Consider the following 18,542-nt stretch of genomic DNA (forward strand, 5'->3'; position numbering starts at 1 on the left):
TGAAAGCAACAGCTATATTAGGTACCTTAAGCCCTCTTGCTGCTCAGTTGACACTTGAAGGCAGCATATGTAACTGGCCAAGCTTCATTAATTCTAATAGCCTTATCCAGGGACATCTGATTGATGACAGTTTTCTAGAGAGAATGGTCAGTGCTCAGCTGCAGTCCACATTTAGCATTTTTTTCTGGCTTTAATTTTAACACTTGAGCCCGATCGTGGATAACTCGCCAAGAGGAACATTTGAAATGGTTTATTCCATGCCCTTGTTAAAGTGTAGAACATCTCAGAGCCCTCAAATTGGCACTGGAAGACTCAACTTCTTTCCTTTAAGAACTGGAAGAAAATGGAGATGAAATTAGAATTCATCATACTGATGCCAGAACGGCTTTATAAGTTTATGTATAACCTTAGCATCCCTAATGCCCAGCTCACAGTAGGTGTTCAGGTGTTGAAGCTAAGGGGGAAACTTCTCTGGGTAAACTCCAGACTTCCTGACCCCTATCTTGGTTACTGGCACCACCACCCTCCCTACTTAGATAAGCCATAAACTTAGCAGTTATCCTCAGTTCCCCTCTGTTACACACCACATCCAGTCAGCAGCTCAACTCCACTCCCAAGAGATTTGCTCACAACTCTTTCCACAGATGACCTGGATAACTGCTGCTGCCTCATAACTAGTCTCCCTCCTGTGGCTGGGTTTTTATCCTACATGAGCAGCTGGTAGGTAAAAACGAGGGGCTACCTTCTGACCCCTCCAGTACCTGCCCTTTGCAATCGGTTAAACTGAAACCCTTCACCCTGCAATATGAGACCCTATGTGAACAGATTTGGGTGACCTCTGACCTCAAGGTTTATGGATTTGGATCACACGCCTTTTTGTCACTCCTTCAGGCCAAACTGGTTCCTGCTTTGGAACTTTTGCATAAACTCTTCTGTGGAATGTTTTAACATTTTTCCTAAGCATTCGAGAATTCTATCAAAATGTCGTCTCACAGCTGCCTTTCCTGTATAGTGTTTACATGGTGCACACAATAGCCTATTAGCCTGTGTTATTCGTGGCATTTCATGTGTCCTGAAAATATGTGTGTTTTCCCTCTTATTAGAATGATTCACCCTGACAGGACAGGGAGGGACCTGGAGTTGTTCACCTCCATATTCTTTCAAATATTTATCAACTAGATGAATAAGTCCTTGGGCCCATCTCAGCAATACTTATTCTCCCAGCACCTACCTTTGGTCACGTACAAGTAGAAGAAGTCACAGTAGAAGATAGTTTGTACTACTCCAGACACCACCGCGATTTGGTCATAGAAATTCTCCGTCTGGTACCGCCTGATCCAGTTAGCCAGGTAGAGTGCCCGGTACAGACCCAGAAAAAACAGGTAGTGAGTAGTAATGGTCTCAGCCTCACCAGTCTTGCTGATCATGAAGAGTTGAGGCAGGATAGCCACTGATTCCAGGTAGATAGAGAAAGTCCAGAGGATCTGAGCCAAAGAGAAAAGCGGCCTGAGAGGCTGATCAAAAACAAGGAGTTCGTCTCTAAAAAGTTCAGTCACTAAAGTAGTATGCTTATTGGAGAAAATAGTTAAGCAAATACAAAAGAAGCAAATGTGTAAATACAAAATGTTTTATTGTTAACAATACACAGTGCATACCACTTTTCTCATAACAGCGTGAACGTTTAATTGTAGCCGAGTACTGTATAAACTCACCATAATCGAGGCCATGAATGCCAGCATCGGAATCTCCCAAAATGCTTGTTACAACACACATTCCTGGGCCACAGCCCAGACCTACGAACCAGAGTCTGGACTGGACTGTGCTCAAGCGCTCTGCTCATCGTCTGTGAGACTAAGGTTTCCACAGCCAAAAGAGCTGCTGTGATGCCTGTTTCATTTACCAACACAATATTTAGATGTGTCCATTTTCAAGTGGAGCACTGTGAATAGCTTGTTGCCAGTTTCTTTGTAACTTATAACTGAACATTATATAAGTAGTGGTCATGGTTGTAGCAGAAGGGAAAGGGGCTGGCCGACATTACCAAGGGTCCGGAGGAAGGATGTTAGGAAGCATACTTACCTTCGGAAATTAGTACTCTTGGTCCCTTCCCTTACCTCCAGGGGGGTGAAACTGTAGTTCTCAAGGAAGGAGAGGCCAATGACTGGGACCAGCAGAAACTCCAGGCGGAATGTGTCATTCTCACTGTCAAACGTTTTCCGAAATTTCCCATAGATCATGTACACTGTGACATAGGCACAGAGGAGAAAAACCACCTAAACAGGGAGAGACACACGTGGGACTCGAAGTCTTTTCTCAGCCTGTGAGCTGGGCTTCAGAGAGCCACCCTGACTGGGGCCTAGCAAACCTAAGAGCTAGTAGTAGCTGCGCCTTACATGGAAGACAAGGTGTTTGCAGTTTCTCGTAGGCCTACAATTTGAAGCTCATGACCTCCAAGCCTCTGACTGGGACTGATGATGCTACCACGAAGAGAAAGGTGGCCTGGTGTCTCCTCTGTATGTGGAGCGTGAGGGGGAAAAAAACGCTTGGTCTTTATTGGAGCATATGGCAGTGGCATTCCAGGGCTCTTGCCTCAACTGCCTGGATCTGCATCAGTGACTTGTGAGTGCTCTTCCACAAGGGTAACACCCCTGGAATAGGTTGACCAGTGCTCCTTCAGAAAACTCTGTTTTCTAATTACTCTCCTCCCAACATATGATCTGGCCTCTAACCTAGGCCACAGTTCTCAAACTTCGACATGCATCATAATCATACACAGATGGCTGCCCCCTACCCTTAACCCCCGCCCCCAAGAAAAAAACAAACCCATTGCCATTGAGTCAATTCCATAGTTCCTGATTTAGTAGGTTTGGGGTGGCCCTGAGAACTTACATTTCTAATGCATTCTCAAGTAATACTCATGTTACTGGCCTGAGACCACACTGACCTAGAGAGCTCCTATTTGTACTTGAAGACTCTGGTTAAGAGTAATTTCCTCACCAGAATGAGGCACAGAGCCCCATGTGAAAATATTTACAGCAGCCTGTGATCACATGTTCCATAAATGTCTGTGTACAAGTCTGTCTCCACTACAAAAGGGGATTCCATGAGGGCCAGGTCCATGTCCTGGCCACCTCGGAATCCCCAGCTCCTAACTCAGGGCCTGGGGCAAATAAATGCTGGAATAAATCAATGAATCATGGTCCTCTGCAGAAAGGGTGGTAATTACTTCTTCATTCTTTTAGGTTCCCACACCTCACTCAACCATGCCAAGGGCTGGTTCTGCCAGTCTCTGCGAGGACTGCCCAACACCAGATCCTTGGACAGAGAAATAAACTACGTAGGTGGTGGTTGGTATTTGTGTGTTGAACTTAAGTAGACGGTGATTTCAGGATCTCAACCTGAGTTCACATCCAGCAAGTTTAATACCCGACAGGTAAAAGCATCTTACACTCCACCAGTCCCAGGAACAAGATGCCTGGAATCCCAAAGGGGGATCTCTGATATGGAGGAGAAAGACAACTCGATCTGTTTAATTATCCTAGGCACTTTACATATATTATCTCATGTGATCTTCACAACAGCTCTGCAAGATAGGTAAGATCAGGCAGCCCTTCTTCCTTAGAAACAGGACTCCTATTTTACTGGGAATGACAATGTGTCCAAATTCAAAACTACATTTCTCAGCTTCCTCTGCAGATAAGGATGGTCGGTAAGATGTAAATGGAAGTCACTGGGTTTGGAGAAAGCCGTTTAAAAAAGGCTTACCCATCTGGCAGGCACCCTATTGCTCTTTTCTCCCTTCCTCCTCCTTTCTGCCCAGAGTGTGATAGGACGTTAGGAACTCCAGCACCTATATTATGACCCTAAGGCAACCTTTCGGACAGATGTCACATTCAGGACTGATTACATAATTTGTGGGGCCCAGTGAAAGGTGAAAAAAAATGCAGGGTCCTTGTTTAAAAAAATTTAAGAATTTCAAGATGGTGACAGCAGAGCATTAAACCAAGTAACTGCACAGGTCACACATCCATAAAGTTGGTCCTGGTCACGCTCTAAAGACAGCAGAGCAGAAAAGGTGAGTCCAGGACATCAGTGAAGCTGCCATCCTAGCCTTAGACTGCCCATCTCCAGCTTTCCCATCATGAGAGAAAAAAATACCTCCATCTTGTTAAAATCACTCTTATTTTATATCTCTGTTACCAGCATCCAAGCGGAGTTACGTCCCACTTCACTGACTGAAACCCATCTCCTTCCACCAGACTAAAGAGCCAGGATGGTTGGTTAAAATCTCAGAAGATGCCTCAGCCCAAAATATTCCAACAGTCTTCGGCCAAGAGCCGGGGCATCAGAGTGGAACTGAGATGTTCAGTTTCTCCTGTAAAACAGGGTCATGCTTCAAAGCAATGGCTTCCCACCACAATTAAAATGAAATCCAAATGGGTTAACCTGACTTAGGAAGCCCTGCACCATCTGCCCTGCACCAAGCAGCCCTCGCCCGATGCGCTCCCTTCGCATTGGCCCTCTGTCTGTCCATATACCAAGCTTGTCCCATCTCAGGTCTTGCACCAGCTATTCCTTCTACTTGGAACGCGCTCTTTCTGATCTTCCCATGGCTAGCTCCTCTGTCACTCAGATCTCAGCTCCAATGTCACCTCTTCAGAGAGGTCCTTTCTGATCACACTCCCTGAAGTAACTCCCTAGTCTTCAAACTTTTTTTTTTAATTGAAGTAAACATTTTAATTATTCAAGCCTCGAGTTGCAATATTAAAGTATCCTAAGGGGAAAATATTAAACAATGCAGGAAGCATCAAAAGAAGATGGAAGGAATACACAGAGTCATTATACCAAAAAGAATTGGTCGACGTTCAACCATTTCAGGAGGGTAGCGTATGATCAGGAACCGATGGTACTGAAGGAAGAAATCCAAGCTGCTCTGAAGGCATTGGCGAAAAACAAGGCTCCAGAAACTGATGGAATACCAATTGAGATGTTTCAACACATGGGTGCAGCACTGGGAGTGCTCACTCATCTATGCCAAGAAATTTGGAAGACAGCTACCTGGCCAATGGACTGGAAAAGATCCCTGTTTATGCCTATTCCCAAGACAGGTGATCCAACTGAATGCACAAATTATCAAACTATATCATTAACATCATGAGCAAAATTTTGCTGAAGATCATTCAAAAGTGGCTGCAGCAGTATATCAACAGGGAACTGGCAGAAATTCAGGCCAGATTTAGAGGAGGATGTGGAACCATGGATATCACTGCTGATGTTAGATGGATCCTGGCTAAAAGCAGAGAATACCAGAAAGATGTTTACCTGTGTTTTATTGACTGTGCTAAGGCATTTGACTGTGTGGATCATAATGACTTACGGATAACATTGGGAAGAATGTGGATTCCAGAACACTTAATTGTGCTCATGAGGAACCTGTACATAGATCAAGAGGCAGTCGTTCAAACAGAATGATACTGCATGGTTTAAAGTCAGGAAAGGTGTGCATCAGGGTTGTACCCTTTGACCATACCTATTCATTCTGTATGCTGAATAAATAATCCAAGAAGCTGGACTATAATAAGAAGAACAGGGCAACAGGATTGGAGGAATACTCATTAACAACCTGTGTTATGCAGATGACACAACCTTGCTTGCTGAAAGTGAAGAGGACTTGAAGCACTTATTAATGAAGATCAAAGACCACAGCCTTCAGTATGGATTATACCTCAACATAAACAAAACTCTTCACAACTGGACCAATAAATAACATCAGGACAAATGGAGAAAAGATTGAGCTTGTCAAGGATTATATTTTACTTTGGATCCACAATTAACACCCTTGGAAGCAGCAGTCAAGAAATCAAAAGACGCATTGCATTGGACAAATCGGCTGCAGGAGATAGCTTTAAAGTGTTAAAAAGCAAAGATGTGATGGAAGCAACCAAGGTGGATAAATAATTATGGTATATTCACACAATGGCATGCTACACATCGATAAAGAACAGTAATCAATCCGTGAAACTTTCATAACATGGAGGAATCTGGAAGGCATTATGCTGAGTGAAATTAGTCAGTTGCAACAGGACAAATATCGTAGGAGACCACTATTATAAGAACTTGAGAAATAGTTTAAACAGAGAAGAAAATATTCTTTGATGGTTATGAGAGTGGGAAGGGAGGGAGAGGAGTATTCATCAATTAGATAGCACATAAGAACTACTTTAGGTGAAGGAAAAGACAATACACAGCACAGGAGAGGTCAGCTCAACTGGATTAAACCAAAAGCAAAGAAGTTTCCTGAATAAACCGAATGCTTCGAAGGCCAGCATAGCAGGGGTGGGGGTTTGGGAACCATGGTTTCAGGGGACATCTAAGTCAACTGGCATAATAAAATCTATTAAGAAAACATTCTGCATCCCACTTTGGAGAGCAGTGTCTGGGATCTTAAATGCTAGCAAGTGGCCATCTAAGATGCATCAAAGGGTCTCAACCCACCTGGAGCAAAGGAGAATGAAGAACACCAAAGAGATAAGGTAATTATGAGCCCAAGAGACAGAAAGGGCCACATAAACCAGAGACTACATCAGCCTGAGACCAAAAGAACTAGATGGTGCCCGGCTACAACCGATGACTGTTGTGACAGGGAACACAACGGAGAACCCTTGAGGGAGCAAGAGAGTAGTGGGATGCAGACCTCAAATTCTCGTAAAAAGACCAGACTTGATGGTCTGACTGAGACTAGAAGGACCCCGGAGGTCACGGTCCCCAGACCTTCTGTTAGCCCAAGACAGGAACCATTCCCAAAGCCAAATCTTCAGACAGGGATTGGACTGGACTATGGGATAGAAAATGATACTGGTGAGGAGTGAGCTTTTTGGATCAAGTAGACACATGAGACTATGTGGGCAGCTCCTGTCTGGAGGTAAGATGAGAAGGCAGAGGGCATCAGAAGCTGGCCGGATGGACACGAAAATAGAGGGTAGAGAGAAGGACTGTGCTGTCTCATCGGGGGGAGAGCAACTAAGAGTACATAGCAAGGTGTATATAAATTTTTGTATGTGAGACTGACTTGATTTGTAAACTTTCACTTAAAGCACAATAAAAATTAAAAAATAAATAAATAAAAGAAAGGAAAGTAAAGATGTCACCTTGAGGACTAAAGTGCACCTGACCCAAGCCATGGTCACGCAGAGGCTGGATGATGAATAAGGAAAACCGAAGAAGAACTGATGTCTTTGAATTGTGGCGTTAGCAAAGAATACTGAATATACCATTTTGGAAACCCTGGTGGCGTAGTGGTTAAGTGCTATGGCTGCTAACCAAAGGGTCAGCAGTTCGAATCCTCCAGGCGCTCCTTGGAAATTATATGGGGCAGTTCTACTCTGTCCTATAGGGTCCCTATGAGTTGGAATCGACTCGATGGCACTGGGTTTGGTTTTTTTGGTTTTTGCCAAAAGAACAAACAATCTGTCTTGGAAAAAGTACAACCAGAATGCTCTTTAGAAGCGAGGACATGTTGTCAGGAGGGATCAGTCCCTGTAGAAGGACATTAGCCTTGGTAAAGTAGAGGCTCAGGGAAAAGAGAGAGACCTTCAAGGGGATGGATTGACACAGTGGCTGCAACAATAGGCTCAAGGACAGCAATAATTGTGAGGATGGCACAGGACCAGGCAGTGTTTCGTTCCATTGTGCATGGGGTCACTATGAGTCAGAACCAGCTCGATGGCACCCAACAACAGCAACAACCCCTAACCAAAAGGAGCCCTGAATGCACAATGGTTAAGCACTCTGCTGCTAATCAAAAGATCAGCGGTTAGAACCACCAGCAGCTCTGTGGGAGAAAAGACCTGGCTATCTGCTCCCATAAGGATTACACCCAGGAAACCCTATAGGGCAGTTTTACTCTGTCCAGTAGGGTCGCTATGAGTCGGAATCAACTTTACAGCACACAACAACCCCTGACCAAAGTTCTTCTTGTTCGTGTTTGTTTTATTCTACGCTCCCCATTAGAAGGTAGGTTCCATGAGAACAGGAGCCTTGTTTGTCTTCTTCAGAATGATGCCTGGCACATAGTAGGTGAGCAATAAATATCTGTTGAGTGGATGGATAGACGGATGGAAGGATGAATAACTTCTCTGAAAGCTAAGGACGCCATGTTTGATATTCTGCGCATTCTTTACTCATCATAATGGCTTTTACTGAGGTTTTAAAACATACGACACTTACTGTGCATTTACATCTGTTACCACCTTTAACGTTCCTAACAAAAGCCTTTGAGGGACCAGTATTCATCTCGCAGATAAGGAGGACACTGAGGCACAAAGGCCAGAGGCCTTGCTCAAGACCAGGTCACACAGCTGCTAAGCAGGAAAGCCGGGATTCCAACCCAACCCCAAGTTCCCAAGGGCACTGTTTCACAGTCTGTGGGTGCCTGGCAGGCCCCATCACCGTCGCCACCCGGCGCCCTCACCTTCATTACTGTGTTGTAGATGGAGATGAAGTTGGTGAAGAGGTCCAGGTACCTGGTGGTGAAGACGAGAGCAAAAAGGATCTGGCTCTTCCCAGAGATGCCTGAGGTCAGAGGGAACAGGAGTCAATGAGGATGAGGACTCCCAGGCCCACCCACATTCCAGGAGTTCAGAACCTGGAGCTGGAAAGGCCTCGGAATGTCCACTTAATGAAGACACCCTGTCCAGGACAGCTGTCGCTCTCTGGGGGACAGGCAACTCACCCCTTCCCATTGGATCACTTGAGTCATTGTTCCTCTCATTACGCTGTAATCTGTCTCCCAGTCTCCAAACAAAGACATGAACACCGAGTTCCCAGTCACCCTTCATATGCCTGCCTCACTTCTTGGTCTGGGGAGACTGACAGGGGTGGTGTGAGTCGGGCTGGGGATGGTGTTGAGGCTTCTCTGTGCTCCACCCCCAGGATTCCACTGACAATCCCCAAAGCTCCACCTTTGGAGAATGTCTTTGGAGATCAACTTGCTGACTTTACAAGGTGTTGAATCATTAGGGAGATAGGAGCAGGCAAAGGAAGGCTCAGGGCCGGTCGAGCATTCTACTTTATTTTCCAAAATGTAAAGGTTAAAAAAACTTTTCCAGTTATAAAAGTTATGCATATTTTTACTCTTTGTAAAGCAAAAACCAGACAATACATAAAGATGTAAAGAAAGCAGCAATCACCTGACAACCCAAAACCTCAGCGTGTGTCCTTCCGAATCTTTGTTGGCATATACATTCACATGGCACATGCACGCACACGCGACACACACGTGCACACATGACACGTGGATACATGGAGCTGGCAGAAATGGGTTACAGTCTCCATGTTGTTTCTTGACCTTCGCTGGCTTCTTCCTTCCTCCCTCTCTCTCTTCCTTCCTCCCCGCTCCCTCCCTCCTTCCTTTCCTGTTTTATTGAGATATGATCCCCATACCATACAATTCACCCATTTAAAGTGTATAATTCAATGATTTTTCTATACTCAGAGTTGTGCAACCATCACCAGGGTCAATTTTACAACATTCTCATCACCTCAAAAAGAAACCTGTATTCCTTATCTGTCACCCCCATCACCCCATTGTCTCCCACCCCACCAAAAACCAAACCCATTGCCATAGGGTCGAATCTGACTCAGCAACCCTTCAGGACAGAGAAGAACTGCCCCATAGGGTTTCCAAGGAGCAGCTGTTGGATCTGAATTGTGGACCTTTTGGTTAACAGCCAAGCTCTTAACCTCTGCACCACCAAAGCTCCTTCCAGCCCTAGGCAAACACTCACTAATCTACTTTCTGTCTCCATAGATTGCCTTGCTTTGAACTTGGCCTCTTTTTTTTTTTTTTAGTTTTTAGTTTTAAATAATTTTAGATTTCCAGAAGAGTTGTAAAGACAGTGAGAGAGCCCTCATATCTCCTTCACTGATTTTCCTCTACTGTTATTATCTTACATAACCACGCTACGTTGATCAAAATGAAGAATTAGATGCAAAGGAACAAATACTTATGATCCTACTTACATGAAAGGCAAATGCAGAGGGATCAAAGTTTATTTGGGCTTATCAGGGGCAGGGGAGGGCTGGAAAGGGAAAGTTTTTGATGAAGGAGTACTGGGTTTCTGTGAGGAGTCCCTGGGTGGTACAAAGGTTAACATGCTCGGCTCCTAACAGGACAGTCCGTGGTTAGATCTCACCCAGAGGCACCTCGGAAGAAAGGAAGGCCTGGTGATCTGCTTCCAAAAGGTCACAGCCACGAAAAGCCTATGGAGGGCAGTTCTACTCGGAAACACATGGGGTCACCCTGAGTCAGAATCGACTCACCTACCAGTTTGGTTTTTTGTTGTTGTTAAATTTGGAAACAGATAATGATGATGGTTGTATAACATGGTGAACATAATGTCGCTGAATTGCACACTTAAAAAACGGTGAAATGGCCAGTGTTTTGTTATATATATTTTTACCACAGTAAACACACCTACATTAAAAATTACCATGGGCATAGCACTGGCACCTCAGCTGACTTGATTCAGATTTCACCAGTTTTCCCACTGTTCTTTTTCTGTTCCAGGAGCAATCCAGGACCCCATAGTGCCCCTTGGGATAATTATGCCCCTTGCTCTACTTTTGGCCACTTTTCGGTACATTATATAGTTGTAGGGTGAGGTGAGGTGAGTCTTTTCTCTTTCCCCACCAGGCTGGACACAGCCTCCATTACGCCACCAAAACCACATCGGAAAGTCCATGCCATCTCACCTATCTCTCATGACCTGGCTGTCTTGACCACCCACTCTGCTGGTTGCCTCCTCCTTTGGCCTCCTGTCTAACAAATCCTCCTCCTCACCCTCAGCTGCTTCTCTCCTCACTCTGTCCTCCCAATCTCACTTGCCCCAAATGCCAGGACTCCATATTTACACCTCCAGTCCCAAACTCTCTTCTAAGTTTCTACCTATGTGTTCACCTGCCTACTCAATACCAAAGGAGTCCTGGTGGTGTGACAGTTGCTAGGCACTTGGCTGCTAACCAAGACGTTAGTGATTCAAACCCACCCAGCCGCTGTGCAGAGCTGGCGATCTGCTTCTGTAGAGATAACCAAACCAAAACCAAACCTGTTGCCTTCGAGTTGGTTCCGACTCATAGCAACCCTACAGAACAGGTGAGAACTGCCCCATAGGGTTTCCAAGGCTGTAAATTCTTACAGAAGCTGACTGCCACATCTTTCTCTCTTGGAGCAGCTGGTGGGTCTGAACAACTCATCTTTCAGTTAGCAGCTGAGCACTTAACCACTGCACCACCAGGGTTTCTTCTGTAGAGATTACAGGCTAGAACACCCAATGGGGCGGTTCTGCTCTGTTGCACGGGGTTGCTATGAATCAACCTAACAACAACACTCTACCACTCAGCCATCCTACAAGCACCTCAAACTCATCATTTCCTCCTCAAGCTTCCTCCTTCTCATGTCTCTTCTTCATAAACAGCACCACCATCGTTGGTGCTCAAGCCTGAAAACCAAGAGCCATCCTTGTGCCCTCGTACCCTTAGTCCCTTACATCCAATCACCAAACCCCACCAAACCACCCCCCCCCCGCATATTTCTCAGCTCCACTCTCTCAACCCCGATGTCCCTACCACAATGACCCCCTGACTGGTCTCCCCAAATCCTTCCTTGCTGCTCCCCTCCCCAATTCTATTCTCCATCCAGCAACCAAAGGGGTATGTTCAAAATAAAATTCTGCTTAAGCCCTTAAGTGGCTTCCAAATGCCCAGAGAATGAAGACCCAAACTCATCATGGCTCATGAGGTCCTGCCTGGGCTGCTGTCCCACATCTCCCCCTCACTCTCTCCCTCCCGCCATAGTGATACATCTGGATTTTATCCTGCGTCATGGAACAGCTGGGTTGTTTAGCACCATATTATCTGATTGAGGTTCTGGTCCCACTGCATGCCTGACCCCTGCCCTATTTAACCACACTACAGACATTCAGTGGGAGGTACAGGGATGAATATCGCTGAAATCCCTAATGTTCTGGAGAACACTGGGTTCGTGCGCCAGCTTTTCAGTGTGGCCTTGGGCAAGCCTGGGCCTCACCTTTCTCATCTGTAAAATGGGCACCCTCACACCTATGTGATAGGACTGCTATAAGGAGGAACTAGGATACAACGAGAACGTGTGTGCCTCCCTGGGGACTGGGACTCGTGGACTTGCAGGGGATGAGGACAGCACTGAGGGGGCCATGGGAGGAGAAGCCCACCTTGGGGGTGGAGACCATGGAAGATAGTACTGGGCCAAGGCCACCTGAGCCCTCACAGAAACCTTGTCAGGGAAGCCCTCAACCCCATGTAGGAGGGTCCAGGAGGCAGCCCTGGTGTAGGAGGCTTGACCACACACCTCACATAGTCTTCCCACCCTCCCCCACTCCATCCTCAGCCTGCCAGGCCCTTGGGCTTTGCTTGCATTTCTCTTAATGTTAGGGCACTCCGGCGATCTCGAGCATAATGGGGTTCACACACTTGAAGCAATGAGTAATTTCCACCCCAGCAAGCCACCCACGAGACCCAGGACATAGAAAAGAAAGAACATGAGTGAGCACATGGCCAGAGCCCCTGAGGCATCCACTGAGGACATGTCACCCTCTGACCTGGTGCAGCCTTCTCTCCCATTTGACAGGTGGGGAAATTGAGCCCCAAGGTCACACACTGAGTCAGTGGTGGAGAGAGAACAAGGCCCAAGTCTCCTGCCTTCAGGGCTGGGTAGGGCAGGGCCACATCAGGCTCTGCTTCTCAGGCCAATGAGGCCAGCCTCTGGGCACCCTGCTTCCTCAGATCTCACCTTTTCAATGAGCCTACACTGACCAACCCTCACCAACACAGGCCCATCCCCCTCACCCAGCTGCCCTTTTTCTCTTTTCCATAGCACTTATCACCACTAACCAACCAGATAATTGACTCAACTGCTATGAGAAATGTTGTTTATTAATGGTTCCCCACTGCTAGAGTGTCAGCTCCACCAGGGCAGGATCTTTGTCTACCCCAAGGGCCTAGTACTGTGCCTGGCAGAGTAGATCACATAACAGCGCCCCTCCTGGTCTTGGTTGCTCAGCCACCCAGGGCCCTCTGTGGAAGTGCTAGGTACATCATCTCATTGGAGCCTGCTGCCTCTGGCCACCCCTCTCAGCATTCCTGGCCCACCACCCCTAAGAGGGAACCTGAAGGGCCATGAGTACCAATCTCTCCTGAGACCCCAGACCCAATGGCCTCCAGGTCTAGAACCACTCCCTCCACAATGACCCTCACAACGGTCCCATCCACACTTCCTCCCTGGCCTCCCAGGCTGGCAGCCTCCACACTGGGTCCAGAGTGACTTGCTTCAGGCCCCCTCTACCCTCCTCCCCTGCTCCCAAACTTCCAAGGCTCCCCAGTTCAGACTCCCTAGCCTGACAGGCCCTTCACATCTGGAGCCCCCTCCCAGCTCACTCCCACATCAGACTGCTCACCATTCCAGAGATGTCCTGTGCTCTGTGACCTCTGTGTTGCATCAACGATCCTGGGCTGAAATACTGCCCCACCCTCCAGGGCCCAGCACAGACCTGCTCCCTCCAAGGAGCCTTCAGGGACTGCTCTCTGCCTCCTTGCGCTCCCAGAGCCTCCTTGGCCCCACAAGGCACCTGCGCTCATCTCTGTTGGTACCCCCTCACCCCAGTGTTTAGCACAGGGCCCTTGCCTGCAGCCCAAAGATGGCTGCAGCAGGCTTGATGGTCTGGGTCTCTCTGGCAGCCGCCAGTCCAGACTCCAAACTTCTCAGCAGGGCAGCCAGACTACGGGGCCAAAAAGGTCCCCTCCCAACCTCCCTGGCCTGCAGCTCAGGGTCAGCTCCACACCCACCTGGCTGGGTGGTGTCCCTCCTGCCACATCACGCCCTCCTGGGCCACACACAGGCAGGCCAAGGGCAGGGCCAGCCTGGCAGGGAAGTCTAGGAAGGAGCAGGGAAGAGTGGAGGGGAGCAGGGAAGAAGAGCCTGAGAGTTGGGGGACCACTTCCTGGGTGCACCCCCTTCCACATCCTGGGCCTGAGTGAGGGTGGAGCAAACAATGGGGCCCACGGCCAGTGCCGCTCCTTGCCCCAAAGGCAGTGATTAACAGTGGCAATGCCAACAATGGAGGCAGAGGAGGCACAAGCCCCCATAATCTCAAGGAGCCCCTCATTCTTTTGTAGAGTTTTAAATTTTCTTTGGAAGCTCAGCTGCGCAAAAGCAGCTTCCAAGACCCCTAAGCCAAAGTTCCCACCCTGAAGAGACCTTCTGGAGCCCCTCCAGCTTCTCAGTATCTGTCGCTGCCCTTTCCCTCGGCCCTGCAGGCAGGGGGCATGGGCTGGCCAGCCCAGGCCAGGTGAGCCTGGCCTTTCGCTGCGGGCCCCACCTCCGCCCAGGCGCCCCTCACCCGTGCAGCACTTGGACCTCCAGATCTTCCCCAGGAGCAAAATCATGGCCAGGAGGTGGCTCAAGTCGCCGAGGATTCGGAACACGTTCATGGTTCAGCAGGCGGCCTCGCGACGGCGCCCGGCAAACTTCTACGAAACTTTCTGGAGGGCCGGCGGCTGCTCACGTCGCCAGCTGCCCCTCGGTGCGCACAACCCCCCGCCGGCGCCTCCGAGCCCCGCGCGCTGCACTCCCCGCCGGGCCCGCCAGCCAGCGCACTCTCGGCGGGCGGTGACGTGGCCAGCCGGTCGCCGCGGGGTGGGGGAGCCAGGAAGCCGCTGCGGGGAGACCCCGCCCCCAGCCCATCCCTGCGCCTTCAGTTCCCGGGGCGGGGCGGCCTGGCTAGGCCGAGGGGTTTCCGGCTGGGGCGCAGTTGTCCCGGCCTCCGGGAGACTGCTGTGTGCGTTCCGGGCTCTGTGTGTGCCCACCAAGACCCGCACCCCCAACGACCTGGGCGGTGTCCGCCCGGGAGCCCAGGCCTCTGCCTCCCCTCCTCCGAAATGCGAGTCCTCCTACATACGACCTTGGACAAGCGACCGAGCCCCTGCCTGCCTGTTCCTCCCTTCCCTCATCTGTACACAAGGCCAATAACACTGGTACCAGGAGAAGTGGGGTCCTGGCTGCCAGGGCTTGGCATGAGCCTAGCAGTTCCTAAGCGCTCCATAAATGGCCACTGCTATCGTCGCCATGGAGCCCTGGTGGCCAGTGGTTAAGAGCTCGGCTGCTAACCAAAAGCTTGGCCGGCAGTTTGAATCCACCAGTCGCTCCTTGGAAACTCCACGGGGCAGTTCTACTCTGTCCTGTAAGGTCATGATGAGTCGGGATTGACTGGATGGCAACAGGTATTACCATCATCTAGGGGCTCCAACTGCTCCCTCTTTGGATGAGGCAGGCTGGGGAGAAGAGCTGGGAACTGGAGGCCAACGCTCTTATCTGTCCATTAGGATAGCCACACTTGTCCTGATCCAACCCTGTTGGAGGTGGACAATAATGACACCTGTCAGATTTGGAGTCAGGCTGACCTCTGTTCCTGCGCACCTTCTCCTCTTTTGACCTCGGCTGCTTCATCTGTAAAATGGGGTGGATGTATGAAAGTGTTACGTCTGTCCAGGAGACCAAGGCCCTCGTTAGCGCCTCCCTCTTCTTGGTATGACAAGGAGCACACAAGCCTGGAGAGATCCAGAGGACCTCACGGTGCTGGCCAGGAGGCTGGGAGGCAGAGAGTGTGCTCAGATGGTAAAGGGTCTCTAGTGGGTGGGAGTCCTCCAAATGATGTGTGGCCTCGAGCAGGTCAGCTACCCTCTCTGGGCCTCGGTCTCTGCATCTGTAAGAGTGGACGGGATGAGCTGAGTGCTCTTACCACCCCACCCATGCCACCCCCATCCATGACCCCCTGTACCCTTCCCACACTCAGGATCCTCATTTCTCCCTAAACAACTGGACTCCTCCGACCCTCACCCTCTGCCACAGACAGCCAGAGAGCCTCTTCCATGAAAATCTGTCACTGACCCTCCTTGAGACCCTTCCATGGCACCCCGTTCCCCTCACTGTGACTCCAGGGCAAGGCAGGTCTTTGAGACTCAAAACGTGGTCGGAAGACCAGCACCATTGGGATTGCCTGGAAGCCCATTGGAAACGCAGAATCTCAGGCCCCACCCCAGACCCACTGAATCAGAATCTGCAGTTAAACAAAAGCGCAAGGGAGTCATGTGCACATGAGAGTTTGAGAGGCACTGATCTGAGCAACACTATGAGACAGGTACTATTATTTTTCCCGAGGCACAGAGAGGTTAAGTAATTTCCTTAAGGTTACACAGGCCACTGAACAGTGGAGCCTGGATTCCAACACACAGTCTGATTACAGACTCATGCAATTAAATCTTTATACTGAGAGTTGGCACGGGAGGGGATAAGCGCCCTGTTATGAGAGGTAGGTAAATAGGAGGCGGGTGCCCATTTGTCAAGGATGCTGCAGTGGGGACTCCTACCCTGGCAGGATATTGGGGTAACAATAGCCATCAAGGCTTGAGCACCTCCTGGTGCTAGACATGGTTCAGGCACAGGAACTCAGGTTCTCTCAGTTCAGCCTCAACAGGCCCCCTGTGAAGCAGGCTTTAGGTTTCCACTTTGCAGGTAATGGATATTGATGCCCAGGGAGGTAAGGTTTGTGGCTAAAGTCCCTCCAGGGAGAGGAGGAGCCTGGCAGTCATCCCAGGACTGTGCCAGGCTCTGAACGGGCTCCTCTGTTCCCTGTCCAGATGCCTCCCTCCTGCCGGTGCCCAGAGAAGGCGGTGGCTATTTAAATCTCTCAGGTGTGGCTGCGGTTCTCTCTGCCCAACCAGCTGGCATCTCCTCTTCAGCGCCCACCTCCTCCCCAAGCCAGGGAAAAGCACGTGCATTTACCATTTGGTGAAACATCTGTCCTCCCAGGAAGCAGCCTCAACTGCCAGCAGGGGCTGGAAGAGGGCTAGAATCTTCCCCTTCCCACTGTTTCTCCCTAGGAGTCCATGGGGGAACTGGCCAAGGCCTGGGGAGGTCTGAGGAATGACTACCATGGTGTTGGAAGGAAAGAACTAGGCTGGGGGGGTCTTGGGGGCTGGAATTCCTCCTGAGCCTGCCCCTGTAGCCTTGACTCTGCCATGTCTCCTCTCTGAGTCTCAGATTTCCCATCTGGTAAATGGGGATATTGAAGATAGAAGCACTGCTGACTCTTTATGCTGACTGTTCCATGCTTCCCAAGGAGCCTGGTAGTGCAGTGGTTAAGTGCTCAAAAGGTGAGCAGTTTAAACCCACCAGCCGCTCCACAGGAGAAAGATGTGGCAGTCTGCTCCCATGAAGATAACAACCTCGGAAACCCTATGAGGCAGCTCTACTCTGTCCTATAGGGTTGCTGTGAGTTGGAATTAACTCCACTGCAAAGAGTTTCTCATGCTTCTCAATGTCCCTATGAAATGAACACATTGCCCACATTTTATGGATGAGGGAATTGAGGTACCCCCAGGTGGCACAGACCTCCTCTCTCAAAAGCTCTTCCACTCTGTCCTTAGTAAGCAGCCCTGCCTCTTCCGTAGTCCTCGTCTTCAAGGTGTGTGAACATTTTCCAAAGCTCTGGGTGGGGGTGGCAAGAACAACGGGAAATCCCCTACTCATTTAAAACACTTAGCTCAGCCCACGGCAGTGCTCCTGTCATCTACCCCTCTGACACTATCTGTCTGTAATGCTGGGTGGTTCCTGGCAAGTCCGTCACCCTGCCGAGCCTCCTTTCCTGATACCCCAAACGTGTCTGCTGTAGGAATGCAGCTGAGGGGAAGCCAAAAGGGAAATTTCCTTCAGCTCAAAGGGCAAGGAATGTTTTCTCATTATCAAAGCAAATTGTATAATAAATTGGTTTCCCTTTTTGCTTTGCCCGCCAGGATATGCAAAATCCAACTTATGGAAGAGAAAATGGGGGAGTTTCTCAATTATAGGAAAAAAAAGTATATACAGTATCTTTTCCTTCCTGGTCCTAAACCCAAAAACCCGTTGCTGTCGCCTCAATTCAGGCTGATAGCGACCCTATAGGACAGAGTAGAATTGCCCCCCTAAGGCTTCCAAGGAGTGCCTGGTGCATTCGAACTTCCGACCTTTTGGTTAGCAGCTGTATCTCTTAACCGCTGCCCCACCAGGGTTTCCTTCGTGGTCCTAGAGCTTTATTACGCTATTATACCACAGTATTGAATTTCCTGCACCCTGCCTTCTGTGCGGAAGCAGCAACGTAAAGGTAAAACCACAATGCTGAGAACACCCCAGCACTTAATCGGCTGCCTCTCACCGGGCAGGTCCCTACAAGGAAGGTGGAGTCCTCCTACCCTTTGGGCCAGGGGCTCTCTGTGCTCCTCTCGGGTCCTTAGAGTCCACTAAGCAGGGTCTGGCCTCTGCGAGTGGACGCTCCCCCGTGAAAAGAATGAACTCTTCCCAGGCAGCCCTGAGGTCCCATCCGGGCGGCGCGGACGAGTCCATTCCCTAATCGGGCGGGGGTGGGCTGAGGGAAGCCAGTCTCTTCCCGCGGTCCTGCTCCGGGTGTTTGGGAAGC

General features: G+C 49.4%; 1 protein-coding gene across 1 annotated transcript; it reads right to left on the reverse strand.

Annotated features, from left to right (window-relative positions):
- Nucleotides 1-235: 235 nt before the first annotated feature.
- On the reverse strand, nt 236-14,655 carry KDELR3 (KDEL endoplasmic reticulum protein retention receptor 3). Its single transcript, XM_003419764.4, has 5 exons — nt 14,433-14,655; nt 8,471-8,571; nt 2,115-2,273; nt 1,232-1,484; nt 236-333 (listed from the first exon to the last, which is right to left on the reverse strand). Exons 1-5 carry the CDS (start codon nt 14,521-14,523, stop codon nt 293-295), a joined length of 645 nt encoding a protein of 214 aa, XP_003419812.1. The 5' UTR covers nt 14,524-14,655; the 3' UTR covers nt 236-292.
- Nucleotides 14,656-18,542: the final 3,887 nt, after the last annotated feature.

The sequence above is a fragment of the Loxodonta africana genome, chromosome 4, assembly GCF_030014295.1.
Source record: "Loxodonta africana isolate mLoxAfr1 chromosome 4, mLoxAfr1.hap2, whole genome shotgun sequence".
NCBI lineage: Eukaryota > Metazoa > Chordata > Mammalia > Proboscidea > Elephantidae > Loxodonta > Loxodonta africana.